Source organism: Pinus tabuliformis, chromosome 6 (assembly GCF_031772625.1).
Source record: "Pinus tabuliformis cultivar Carrire ecotype Pingquan chromosome 6, CPIR1, whole genome shotgun sequence".
Classification (NCBI taxonomy): Eukaryota; Viridiplantae; Streptophyta; class Pinopsida; order Pinales; family Pinaceae; genus Pinus; species Pinus tabuliformis.
This window is the reverse complement of record NC_142292.1, coordinates 2,079,348,617-2,079,363,393: the sequence shown is the minus strand read 5'-3', so window position 1 is coordinate 2,079,363,393 and position 14,777 is coordinate 2,079,348,617. Positions and strand designations below refer to the sequence as shown.

General features: G+C 40.4%; 1 protein-coding gene across 2 annotated transcripts in view; it reads right to left on the bottom strand.

Moving 5' to 3' along the window:
* Positions 1 to 14,777, bottom strand: part of EMB976 (Tetratricopeptide repeat (TPR)-like superfamily protein) — a 441,215-nt gene that overhangs the window by 252,142 nt on the left and 174,296 nt on the right. For both annotated transcript variants that reach the window (XM_089433417.1, XM_089433413.1), the window contains exon 4: positions 1,035 to 1,139. In XM_089433417.1, the coding sequence (XP_089289543.1) occupies positions 1,035 to 1,139 (105 nt within the window). The remainder of the gene's footprint in view (positions 1 to 1,034; positions 1,140 to 14,777) is intronic.

The window sequence follows — 14,777 nt, the reverse complement described above, 5'->3', positions numbered from 1 at the left end:
TCCCCTTCTCCTAGAAAGCCTTGTACCTTGCTTAAGAAGCAAGCAAGTCCCATTCTTGAGCCTCCCCTAGGAATGGGTCCCCGAGATCACTTCACACGCATCTTAGTTAATCTATCCTTCATAAGTGATTCTCTATATATCGGGTCTCCTCCCATCGATGAAAGTCCGTAAAGAGTAGGAAGCTTTAGATGTGGTGACATTGGGCTTTAGCTTCATTGTTGCTCTTGACCTAGGACCTTGTACTAGTTTGAGCAGTAACAGGGACTACCCCCCATAGCCTGCTATTAGGAGACAGCTAAAACAAAGAGGTCAGCCCTGGACCTGATTCATTGTCGTAGTGCCTATACAATCTGAGCAACATCATTGCCATAAGACCTAGAGTGCCTAGTGAGGCTTTGCACTAGGGTGCTAGATTTTGCAGTAACATGAACCTTTCTTCCTTGGCCTTAAAGTGAGGCAAGGCCACCATGGTGATAGTGGGTGGCTCGCCTAAGACTTTCCTCTTGGCTCTCCCGCTAAGGTTAGCAGTTTTCTTCTTGGGTAAGAGCCTAAATCACAACAGTAACCTACCGAACAAGGAAGGTAAAACGAGTATGCAACAAGTGGTATCAAAGTAAAATTTTGTGGTTTGGTATCCCACTAACCAATGAAGGGCAAATACGTACACTACTATATCATACTTTATTTAGCATAACACATTTATTTTAGCGTCTAGCTGAAATGATTTAAATAATTTAACTAAGTCACATGTGTTTGTAGTTACATATAATGTCCGTTGCTATCAACTTACCTCTTATGTAACAAATCATTTTGGTGTATCTCATTGTTAATATTGTATGTGTCAAATCTACCCCTCTGCCATTATCTTTTGCAAAAGTGTGTGTCTATGCAATCCTTTTAGAAATAGCCAATTATTCAGACCATTTATTTTCCCATTATTGTAAAAATTAGCAGTGACCACTGTAACAGAAGTACAAAGCATAAGAACCAGAAGACAGTTTGATCAAGTATCCAACTCTACACTATCCATATACCTGCATCTAGATTTGCCTTGATAAAGGTATTGTAGGCAATCCGGTCAAGTACAATTTCATCCTCAGTGGATTTCCGAATAAGTCCCTCAGCTTCTTTAAACTTACCTATCCAAAAAATATCACATAAATATTAAAGTTAGATTGCCAACAAACCAAAACACAAAGCTAATGCAGAAAACAAACATGCATTCAATTCACTGGGTGAAATTTGTGATTATGAACATCGAACATTTCCACTAGCTTGAGTTGGTTGATATCTAGGAACTAAAGAATAGCTAGAGATTCCAGTGAACATAGTAGTCTAATAAGGAAACATCTGAGTTGTGCTTCTAAGTTAGAGAATAATGATGTGTACATGAACAAGAAAGGGAATTATATGAAACTACAGAAACATTCTAAATTGTGATTAAAGCATCAGCCCCAATTGTGTCCTTAGCAAAAGAGCTAACACAACCACTAACATAAAAGAATGTAGAGAGAAACCTCAACACCGAGCAGTCTTTAAAACTAAAAACTACTGTGAGGACAAATACTTCATGGTATTCTAACAGGGTATTACTTAAGACAGAAACAGCCATTCAAGAAAAAATATACTTAAAAATGATATCAACCTAAGTGAAATCTCACACTTCACATAAAGTTGTGTCGTGTCTGCCCTTAGAGACACTATAAACTTATGCTTTAACTAATATACAAATGGGAATATACAAATAAGAGAACACCCCAACTAAAGTCTTTTCCAATAAACACAGCAATAGTTATAAAGCCTGTTACCCACAAAAAGTGGGTGACCCCATAGGAGAATTTTGCTCCTAGATTTGTCTTCAACCGGCTACCAATAGCCCCTGACAGCCACCAGTGTAGCCGATGTATTGTGCCATTTGATCTCTGCTCCCTGAATCAGTCATATGCCCCCTCGCCCATCTGTCAACAGCCTATGGTTGAAGGTGGACAATCTAATCCTAAAGGTATGTTTTTCATTGTGCAATCGGGTGCTTATGCTTGTTTTTCCTTGGGCATATTGGGCATGGATTATTGGGTGACTTGGAAGAAGGAAGGGTTTTGACTATAGTTTTGTTCCCTCACCTTAAATGGGGGGTTAATCCTCAATCCTAGTCCCATGGGATCTCCCCTATTGGCCTATGGCTTCAAGAAGGGCACTACTTGGGAAACCCTGATTTTGGTAGCGCGGTCCCATTTTTCCCATTTCACATTTTTCACTCCCCTCCGCACATTACAAGCCCTATTTCATCATCTTCCCTCTCTGGGTCCACAAGGCATTGGTACACCCCCTCCCCTTGTCCACATGTTTGGGTCGGGCCTAGAAATGTTGCCCCGGAGGTTGATGCAACTAAAAAAAAGTTAAAAGCATATCATGGCCACAAGCAAGAAACAAAAGAAAAAAATATTATAAAATGCAAAAGATGGTCGGGACATTAAAATAGAACATGGGAAAAAGCCAAACATGAGCTCTACCCCTTATCATTATAGCCATCACCCTGGTTCCTAGGGCCCCATGAGTGCCCTTGCATCATTAAGTAACCCATGCACATCGCAACTCATGAATGTCAAAACGAAGTGCAAGACGATGGGGAGCCAAGAGACATAGCTCAGGCCTACAGTCGTGCAGGGATCGAGGGCAAAGACAAGCCGAACCAAACCAGCCCAACCGAAAGGTGAGACGACCCATGTTGGTGTTGGGACAACCCGCAGTAGGGTAGTAGGGTTGCCTGGTGGGGTCAACAAGTTTGGAACAGATTTTCTGTAATATCCCATTTTAATTTTGATTGGAATTAATAAGGCATTTGGTTCAGAAAATTATAGCATGCATTTTCATTCCAAAATACACCATAAAATGTGCAGAATTTGACACGATATATATTGCCAGCAATATAATTAAGTTTGCAAATAAACCCAAATATTATCTGCAAGTCAAAATTAACATGACAAAGTTGAACAAAATTCATCCTTATTATATTAACAGAGTTCTGGGAACCTATTACAAACATCAGCAAATGGTTGAATGGCTGACAATAGCTAAAAACTTGCTCCAAAATAAGCAATACAGCCTCCCAAAATATCTACTACAACTTTGAATATGGCCTCCCAAAACTATAGTTGGAACTGAAGCTCAAATTGGACATTTGTGTGATCCCTACCACCAATACCTAGAACTGCTCTAGATTTGCTCACAACTGATGTTGTTGAAGCTCCGTGAGATTTCTGGATGAAATCTCCTCAATAGTGGGTTGGGTTTTCGTCCTGTTACCACAAAATTTAATAGACCTTGGAGAGAGAAACCCTACAAGACAAAATCTAGACAAAGTGCTAACAATGGGGTAGAGGCCCAATGTCACCTCAACTAAAAACCCCTACTCTTCATAGGTTTTCACCGATGGGAGGAATCCCAAAAACAGAGGAAGAGATCAATTATAAAATGGATAGGTTGTAGATAAGGTATAAGATGATCTCACTATGGCTCATTCAAGAGAGAGACACAATATAAGTTCAAAGGCTTCCCCAAGGAAGCAATTTGCTCTCAATGAAAAGACCCAGAAAAGGGACGTACAAGACCTAGGGTTTGTTAGTTCTTGGTAATAGCATACAGGTGTTCTAGTCCCTATGGTGTCTAAGAGGCTAAGGAACACAAGATCTCCAAAACCCATAAAAGGTTTCGCAAGAAAAGCCTTAGAAACACCTCAATTAAATTAATTGACCAATAATTAAATATTTCCTAAGTCTAACTTAGGAAAATTGGTTAATTAAATTAGATTAATTGAGGGAAATCGATTTTTCTCTAGAGACTTCTAGAAAAGTGAATTGATGGAGTCAAGATGATCATAGCCATCAATTGATGTGATCATGGTCGTTGGTTGCCCAACAAAAGATTATAAGAGCAAGTTGATGGGGTTTGGAGAAGGCACGTGTTAAAATACGCAACTGTGGCCAAATTCCACTTTGAACAGTGCATTTGATGGAGATAATGATTGCATTGAATTCCTCTTTTCGAGAAGACCAAAATCAACCTGAAGATCACTGAAATCGGATATGTGAAGTGTACTTACGAAGAAAATCCCACATGTGCATATTTGATAAGGTCGGCCCTAAAGAAAAATGGACACCCTTGGAAGGCTATAAATACAAGTGACCTCTACCTCATTTGAACATCATAATGAGACACTCTTCTATCTTGGGTTTTTGGCTCGCATAGGTTTGAGGCTCGTCCGCACAGGAATAGGTTTGCTCAAAGATGAAATAGCAGGGTCTGAATCTCGCATTTTTGTTTTAGGGTTTTGGGCCTCAGTCGCAGGGACAAGACAACAAGATCTCGACTGCAATCGCTCACTACTATTGAATTTCCACGACCTTGGGTCTAGGTTAGAGTCTTAAAATCACTGACGCTACCAAACCAAGAATCTCAACCATAAACTACTTTGCACAGCGGAAATATAAAGCAGTAAATCACACATGCACAAATATACACAGTTTTTAACAAATTATACAATATGTACAACCCCAATCTTCATTATATTAAACCAAATTTGAATAATACAACAGTCTATGGTATACAAGATACAATGACAAACCTGCTGCGCAGACTCGATGTCGTATCTTGTCCTGTCAATCCTTCACTTCGGCACTGCTCACTCGCTGCCCCTTACTCTTTCAAAGGACAACACATCAACTCCAGGAGGGCTGCCACCTAACACTACTGCAAGTCACTTCTGTAGCATGTACACGAGCTAATCCAATATGCTCTCTGGGTAGGCCTAATTCCCGAGCTCCAAATTGTCGACTAGCAGTCACCTTTGTCCATCAAAGTACTATACTTCAGCACCAAACTTCACCCAACCTTCAGCTCCTCTTTGTCACTTCAAGATAGCTCGTCTAGGGCTACTTTGGGCTATCAACACGCTGCCCTCCACCAGACCAATGATGCCCAATCCTCCACTGCGGAATCTGCTCCTAATTGGGGTTACTTATCGCTCAAGACAATCCCAATACACAGCTCCCATAGGCTGCTCCAATAATATGATCCAAAATCAGTCACAACAAACTATGACCCAACAGACACAAGATGCACCCAAAATGCATACTCTAGCTCACTGTTTAAGGTATGCTCCAACGTTGCAATTCTGGACTAGTTAGGGCATACATCACAGTCCCTAACAACCCTCAAATCTGGCCCAGAATTGCTCTCCTTTGCTGCGGTTGCCCTTCAATGGGAGGCTGCCCCTCCACGTTGCTCCTTTAGGGCAGTTTCAAGCCCTTGTACATAGACTTGCCATCCTAAATGACAACGGCACCCTATAGGTGTATAGACAGATCTGCGGCAACCTCTTATGAGGACTATCCACCCATCAGCAAGACCTTAAACTCATGTTCCCTGCCTTGGCCCTCTTGCAAGGTCTCTCGGCCCTTCTAACAGCTCCTCGACCCTCCTTAAATGACCCAAAGACAGTCACCTTACCTCGTTGTTCTTGACCTATACTTGTTGCGGCTAAAACAGAAAATTATCTCTCTCTACAAGCTCTTCTCTTGTGTATATGTTGCACAAATGGATGAGGAATTGTCCTCCACTACACCTCTTATTTATACACATAAAGAGGGATCCAAAACGTCATCTTTAGGGATTGTCCAACTGTCATAAGCCTAAAATAACCTTACGCCAACCTTGACACGTATGGTGTCAACCCCAAAAATTACTTCAAAAATTCACATCTCCACTTCTACAACTCGGAATTTGACAATTCTTGAAGCGTTGGATTCTCCTTTCCGCCCTATATCATCTCATGCCATCACATGTAGAAATGTGCTCATGGAAATGCCAAAAACACGATTGGGTGCAAAACCCCATACTTGGGTTTCAAGCCCACAAGTGACTCTTGTGGTGCTTTGCCCTCTTAACCCCGAACCCTAAGGCTTGGAGTACCTCCCAAGCTACACAAATCAACAACTACCAGGCTCATCCGTGCGACCGAAGCATCCCAGTCGCACGCACAGCTCGCCCTCCGTGAAACCGGCATCTAGGGTTTCAGAATTTCAATGGCAAACTGCAGTTGCTCACTTGTAGGCTCTAAAGAGCGACTAGAAGCGTCCCAGTCAAACGCATGACTCCTTTGTGCCACCGAGACCTAAATGATGGAATTTCATTTGTCCGAATATTTCGCTCAATGACCGTAATGTTCGGCAATTGACCACAGACAAGGACAATTCATTACAGGCTTCAAGATCAAAGTTTTGAGTATAAGCATTGTTGGGTTCATTTCATGGATATTGTGTAGTTGTTTTTGCTTAATAGTTCTATGGATGAAGATATGGATCATTGTACTCTCTTTTTTTGAATCATTCGATGACAATCTAATAAGAAGAAGAATTTGAAAGGGTTTTCCCCATAGTGGGTTTTTCCCTAGTCTTCAACCAATCCCCGTGTCTCTGTGTGAATGATTTTCTTCTATTGTTCCGTTGCATTCATGATGATAATGACATTGTTCTTTCTATATAATTTCATATGCTGTTGAATAATGATGTAAATCTAAATAATGTTATGATGGTATGTTGGAATTTCTAAGTCTAACTGTTAGAAAGCCTTCCTATACTTTCTGATTTATTTCTTCCTACTTGTTCTGTTAATTAACAAGTTATTTACCATGTAAACACTAAAAATAAATACAAGTACAGTATCAACACATACAGATCATCAACTGAAGGAAAAACAAGCACACAAGTGACACCATTATTTTTGGACTAATGTCCCCAGAAAAACCCAATACGGGGAAACCAGTGCAGCTATCTGAGGGTTTGATTTATTAAGCAGTTTCAGAATATAATCTGGGTGCCAAATCCGGCTCACCCAATAGAGAAAAATGTCGGCAGTAGTACCTCTCAGTTGGAGACAGATATCAGCCCCAATCTACCCCACAAAATCTCCTTGTGTCAGCCTTTCTAGCCCAATGTCTGCCCAATGTCGGCCCCTCTGGCCCAACGTCAGCCTCTCTGGCCCAGCGTCAGCCTCTCCCGACTCTGCGTCAGCCTCAAGAGCCTCTGCGTCTCCCACGCTGGCCCTCCTCAGGCTCTGCACAGCTCCTAGCTACCTCTGCGAGGCCTCTGGCTGCTCCTGCGTGGCCTCTAGCTAGCTCTGCGTCAACCCTCTCCCGGCTTCTGCGCTAATGCTCCCGGTACTATTTCTGCCTCTCTGCTACTACATTCATTGCCCCTCAACTGCAACTCTAATCACTCCTTCGACTTCCTCAGCAAGCCCTACCCCAGAAAATCGAATTCTTAATCAACTCGGTGTGTTCTCCAAGTGACCCTCAAGCCTCCTCTTATACTTTTATCATTGACAAATCAACGGTCGAGATTAAGTCCCTAATCAACGGCTAAGATTAGATCTGGCTTGATCCATGACTTTTGGACCATTCTAACACAGTTTTATATTAATACACATTAATATTTTATTTTCCCTAATTTTAGACTTAGGGACTCCATTAAAAATATTAATTATTTTAATATCTCCCAAACTGTTTAGAATCTGCCCAAACCCTTTCTGGGTATAGGAGATCTCATGTGCCCTAGCCTCTCTACCAATTTTCATGGCTAGAGCACATCCGATGCTACCCCAAATCATCATGATATAATGGTATACTTGATGTTTATCTAACATCTATCACCTTTTGGATATCTTGATCCCATAAAGAAGGTTAGCACCTTGATTCTAATAGATGCTAACTTGACACTATTGATATTGTTTGTGAAAAGCATGGTAGCCATGATGATAGACGTACAACAATGAGATTGATATTTAGGATCTTTTGTTGACCATGGTTATGTTTTGATCATAGTTTTAGAAAACGGTCGTTTCGAAACAGAAACGGTCGAGTTGGTCCGTTCCATTGCCCTCCGGAGTGACTCGGTACAAAAAAAGGCTCGGTTGGCCGAGTCAGCGATGACTCGGCCGAGTCATGGCTGACTCGGCCAACTCGGCCGTTTCCCGTACTGACTCGGCCGAGTCACAAACAACGGCCCGTAACCCACTAAAACAGCGATTTAACATTATTTTAATGAAATTTTAAGGGGTTTGCTGATTGGTTTGGACTTCAAAGTGTTTTATAAATTAGCTAAATGTTATTTGGGGTCCATTTCCCCCTCCCAAACCCTATTTAACACACTCAAATGCTCTCTACTATTGATATGCTATTCAAATTTCATGGTAATGTTAAATTCTTAAAGTAAAAGTGACATTCTCCTTAATCTTCATTTTCATCCTTTTCTCCTTAAATTTTTAACATTACCATGAAATGACTCAGGATGTTTGAGAGTGGTTTCGGCCTCATTGGATTTCATATGGAGAAAGAAGAATTTAGATTTCATTCAAAATCCAGCAAACTTATCAGTTTTTCAGGATTTCAGGATTGAAAGATTGCAATGTTTCCATTGAATTTTGTCATGTATTAGGGTATGGAACTCGTATTTAATCAAGAGCACCAATCCCTCTATGTACCTTGATGTTAGTGACATTGGATGTCGAACTCTTCTGGGATTCGCTCCCAAACCAGGAGCTTCTAAAAATGTCGCTCCCGCTCCCATTTTCGCTCATGCTCCCAAGTAACACAAAGAAGAGAAACCGTTTGGATCAAAAACGGTTAAATGATCTAGTTTATGTCCAATACAACCTCCGGCTCAGACGAAACCATTTGCTTAACAAAAGACCTGATTCAGATCCCATTGTGTTGGAAGACATTGATCCAACATCAGATTGGGTAGTGGAGAGTCCTCCAGCAGAGTTTGATCCTGATGAGGATCTTGATTTAGATTTAGATATCGAGACATCAGTTGAACTTGAACATGTTGTTCAGTTGAATGCAAATCCCAATCCACCAGCCTCAGTCTCACAGCCAGCAAGGACTCTAGTTGTAGGTGCTTTCTCTGCTCAGCCATGACAGAAGCGCAACCACATATCTACTCTATCTCAGCTTGCATCTGCTGCAGTTGCACAGCCTGCTAGTGGTACCACTTCTACAGCTGCAGTTGGAGATGATGATGATGATGAGGAGCTATGGGGCCCCCTGTCTGACTCTGATGATGATCCAGAGATTGATCGACATGATCTTGGCTCCTCTGGCAGTAGCTACTAGCCAGTAGTTGTAGTACTAGTACTAGAGTCTGGTCACAGTTTACTTTTGTTGTAGAGGTCATTTCTAGCCTCCTTGGTTATGTGTTTTTTGTTTTGAGTCTTTGATCATGTATGACAGTTGACTATGTATTGCCATTGGGTACCATTTTGATATAATGGATTGGTTCATGAGCCTACTTTGATCATATGTTGTCTTCCATCTATATTATAATGCTATGTGTTTGGAAACATGAATGAAAATCTTTAAAATTATGTTTAAAATCTTTAAAATTATGTTTTTTTATAAAAAAAATAATTATTTAATGTATTTTTTACAACAACCGAGTCATTGAAATCGAGCCAGACGAGTCATTACCGTTTCAGAGTCGGAGTCGGAGTCAATCCTCGGCCGAGTCGGAGTCGAAGTCAGAGTTTTAAAACTATGGTTTTGATGTGTTTAGTAATTATGGCATATGGTAAAATTGAATGCCCTGACTTGATGGATTGAGTCATGTGACAAACAAGTAATGTTGTGATCACGATTCTTGAAGACTACTCCTATTAGCTATTTGACACTAACCCTTGATGACAAATTAATGTCATGATGTAATGGTGAAGTAGCTGATGATAACATGATATGATCATGATAAATATGCGATATGGTCTGACTTTATGATCTAACAGATCTGCTGATGCATGACAGTATTATAGACAGGTTGATGGCATGAATGAAGATGACTGAAGTGGATTCCCATTCAGAGCGAGAATCTCTCCATAAGATCCTTACTCCTATTATCTTTTGCATTATATGTATAGAAGATTCTTTACTGCTGAAGTATGATTTGTGGACATGAATAAACAAATATCAGATATTGTTGGTCTGCATCAAAGTTTTGATATAAGAAGAGAGTTTTCACTTACCCTGAGTCTCAGTTGCACGGAAGAAAGCTTACAAGTGAAACTATAGCTTCTTAGCCACACTAAAATAAGCTCAAGAGTGCGACTGTAGTCTCCCAAACACACAGAAGAAAGCCTATGGATGCAGTTATGTTTGCAGGACACAAAAATGAAGTTTTGTGCATGAAATCAGATGTTCACATAGAGGATGTCAATCCTACAGACATGGAGCAAACAACAGAAAGTTCTATGAGTAGGGAAGTTTGAATGACTTACTAGAATGTGAATATGTTGACTAAACTTGTGTTTGCAGGTGACCGGGATATGCATATTGTGATTTATCCATTGAGGCTAGTGTATGTCATTATTTGCTACAAGGGTTTGACATGATTTGGCTGATTGTTATAGATGAGCAGTGTTTGGAGTTTTGACATAATGCTTGATAATGACTTAGAACTAATTGAGATATGTTTTGGACTATAGATCTCACTATGATAGCAAATTTGGGATTTGGCGACTGATGATTTGCCCTGATAACAATGCTATATGGGCATAATGACCTTCAGTGACTAATATTGGTATTCAATAATGGTTTTGTTTTGGCCTCAACATTCTTAGCACAATGGTTGAAGTATTGACAATTGTGATTCAGTATGAAGTAACCTCACGATGAGTAGATGGAACCCACATGACTTATTCTTAGTGTATGCATTTGCATCTAGTGACTTATATTATAATCATGAGAATGACTTGATGAAGTTTTGATATTGCATGGTAAACGACAACTTGTTGGCATGATAATAGATCAAGTCATGACTTGATGAGAGCACTACCTATCACCTGGTCTAAACAATTGATAATATGATATTGACGATTTTGATATTAGTTATGATCTAGCATCTAAACTTTGATAAGATGACATAGTTGATTTGATTGTACCAAATTGATTTATGTAAGACTGATATTATTGGTTTGGTAAAGTGTTATGTTTGCAAAAAGCATTGTATAAAGCAAGCTCCTCGAACTTGATGTGTCTACATTAATAGTTATCTGGCAAAGCTAGGATAATGTGTCGATCCAAACCTCTACTTCAAAAGTGGTCCAAGATCAATTCTGATTTAGTATGAAGTAACCTCACGATAAGTAGATGGAACCTGCATGACTTATTCTTAGTGTATGCATTTGCATCTAGTGACTTATATTATGATCATGAGAATGACTTGATGAAGTTTTGATATTGCTTGGTAAATGACAACTTGTTGGCATGATAATATATCAAGTCATGACTTGATGAGAGCTCTACCTATCACTTGGTCTAAACAATTGATGCTATGATATTGACGATTTCGATATTAGTTATGATCTAACATCTAAACTTTGATAAGATGACTTAGTTGATTTGATTGTACCAAATTGATTTATGTAAGACTTATATTATTGGTTTGGTAAAGTGTTATGTTTGCAGAAAGCATTGTATGAAGCAAGCTCCTCGAACTTGATGTGTCTGCATTAACAGTTATCTGGCAAAGCCAGGATAATGTGTCGATCCAAACCTCTACTTCAAAAGTGGCCCAAGATATGACTTTGATTTTGGTTTTGATTTTATATAGTGATGGTCTACTCTTGATAGGTAATGAGCCTCTGATCATCAAAGTAAGAGGGAGTTGGCTTCTGAAGCTCGAAATAATGAATCTTGGCATGATGAATCGACTTCTGAAGTTGGGAAAAGAAAATCTATATTAACTATTCAATAATTGTTGTAAATTGGAAATGCAAATCCTTGGACACTCTGATTGAATTTCAAAAGGTTGTAAGGAGATATTTGTTGAACTCAGCTTGGCAACCAACAGATGATTGAAGCATTGATGTCCTCTTTTATCACTCGTCCATATACATATATAGTGTACATAGAACTTGAGTCGTTTCATGATTGAGCCGTTTCATACACATTGAGTTGTCGTCAAGGACCCTCCACGATATTTGCATGGGACGATCATTTTTTGATCTGAGATATTTTTCTATGATATGTGACTGCATTGATGTACTGATGATGTTTGGGATTATTATGTGAAAATTACTAGACTCGAAGGAACCCCTACTGCAGAAAATATAAATCTACTTCACCTACCTGATTGTTTAACATACATTATCAAGTTATTCTTCTGAATACTGAAGCAAATTACTTCTACAGCCTACATTGACTAAATATTTGATCTCATGAAACAGAAAACAGAGCAAAGAACAAGATACATAGGACACAGTTATTTTTGGACACAATAGTCCCCGGAAAAACCCAATGTGGGAAAACTGGTGCAGCAGCTTTGAGGGTTTATTATTATGCAGGAGACATATTTAAATACAAATCCAGGATGCTCATCTAGCAATCCTTTACACAGAAAATATTGGCAAAATATATGAGTGAGTTTTACCTCACTTCACCCGGCAGAATTCCTGTTGATCCAGCACAAGACTAGCTAACCCTGGCTCTTTCTGGGTTGGCTCTGCGTCAGCCCTGCGTCACCTTCTTTGCCCTCTGCGTCAACTCTCCCAGCAGTTCCCGACAGTTCTGGATTCTGCGTGACAGGCAACTTTTCTGCGTCAGCTCTCCCGGCTACTATGTTGCCTCTGCGTCAACTCTCTTGGAAGTTCCCTGCAGTTTCGATTGTTCCGGCAATTCTAGATTCTGCGTGACAGGCGGCTTTTTTGTGTCAGCTCTCCCAACTTCTGCACTGCCTCTCTGCAAGCTCTCTCCATCACTTTGTCGGTATTCTCTAGAAATTCCTTCTCCCGAAATCTCACTGTCCCTCTGCTGCAAGATCTCCCCAATCGATTTTCCTCTTCATAACTTCTCACCTCAAAAAATTGATTTCCTCAATCTCTTTGTGTGTTTCCAAATGAACTCCAAGCCTCCATTTTATACTTTCCCTATTGAGTCTTCAACGGCTGAGATTAAGTCTCTAATCAACGACTAAGATTAAAACATGACTTGATCCGCCTTCTAGATCATTCTCACCCATATTTTGATTAATACCCATTGACATTTTAATTTCCCTAAGTTTAGACTTCGGAACCCAGTTAAAAATATTAATTATTTTAATAAAATACAATTCAGATGGAATTTCACCAAACGGTTTCTGGTTCTTTATAACTCATGTGCATTAGCCTCTCCACCAATTTTCAAGACTAGAACACTTCCGATGCTACCAAAAACTAACACTCCCTCTTAGCGAGGAAAGTGCTCTAGCAACAATGTCCACCTACATGTTGCCTCGTTTCTGAAGCACCTCCGTTTTGCATTGTTGCTACCACCAACACTGTGATGTTGCTACTACTGTATTGTTGCCCATGACACTGCCACTGCCACTGCCACTGCCACTGCTGCATCTTTACTACAGCTCCCTCTCAAACGCTGCATCTGCTATGCTGCTAGCACTACCACTGCTAACACTGCATCCTTATTGCAACTCAGTTGCTGAGAGAAGCAATTGGAAAAACATCCAAAATTCACTAAACTTAACTGTGTTCAGCATAATACAATGAATGCTAGAATCTGACTATTGCTGACCCTCTGAAGCTTTTGTGTTGCAGCTGACCTCTGCACTGTGCCATCAGCACTGCTACCAAACTTGCTCTGCGTTGATCAATTTCTGGTCCCAAGCTATTGCATCTGTCCTCCAAGCAATCCACTGCATCATCTGACACTAAGTCCATCTCGCTACTGCTGAATCTTGGGCTCCCGTAGGAAGAAATTGATCTAAGAGGTGGACTCCTCAAGGATCCTGCCCACATTTAGTCCTCCTGACTACAACTCAATATCGGCCCATCTCCCGCCTGGAGATGCATGGGCACTCATGGCAAACTCATCCTCGTCAATCTTTGTTGAAGCAGCCTTAGGATCATGTTTCTCATCCTTGTCATTTTTCTTCAAGGGACACTGGGATGCATAGTGGCCCATCTCACCACAACTGAAACATTTCACCTTCGAAATGTCCTTCTTTCGCTTCGGCTTCTGTTGTCCCTTCGATGCTAGAGTTGTGTTCTCCTCCTCCTCCTTCGTCTTTGTGCCACTCCCACAGCGTCCATTGAGGTTGACCTTTACTAGGTCCTGTTAGCGCTTGAAATTTCACCTTAGGCTGAGGAAGGTAAACCTTCAAGGCAACATCAAACCATTTCACCTCGTAGCTAGCCCTACGAGGAAGGAGAAGGCTCTCTCCGGTCAGACTCAAGGTATTTTCTCAATGAGGTGAGCAGACCAATTAGGATCAAAGATATTAGGCTAGCAAACTGATGAGGAGGGTTGATTTAAAGTTTTTGGGGTTTTTGGTGGCAATTGGAGGGAGTGCAATTCAGGGTGTGGGGATTGAGCTCAGTTTTTGCAGGTGGGTCTTTGGGGCAAGGAAGGAGTTTGTGCTGATGCCTTAAGCTGAGATGGATGATCAAGGAAGAAAGAGAGGGAGCTAAAGAGGGCAAACAATGACTTTGAATCCTCTTTAGACAGTGGAAAACATAAATATTAAACAAAATTGAAAGTTAGGCATGGCATGCATGAATTCAAACTTTATCACTTCTTTTGTTTGATTAGCAGCAATAGAATAAGAGATGGAACACATAAACACACTTACAATGACAAGTAGGAAACACACCATCAACACAATAATCCACAAGAATCCACAATGATGTCTGCAAAACCCTGGCCTTCCTTTTCCTCAAATTGCAGAGATACAAGTAAAATA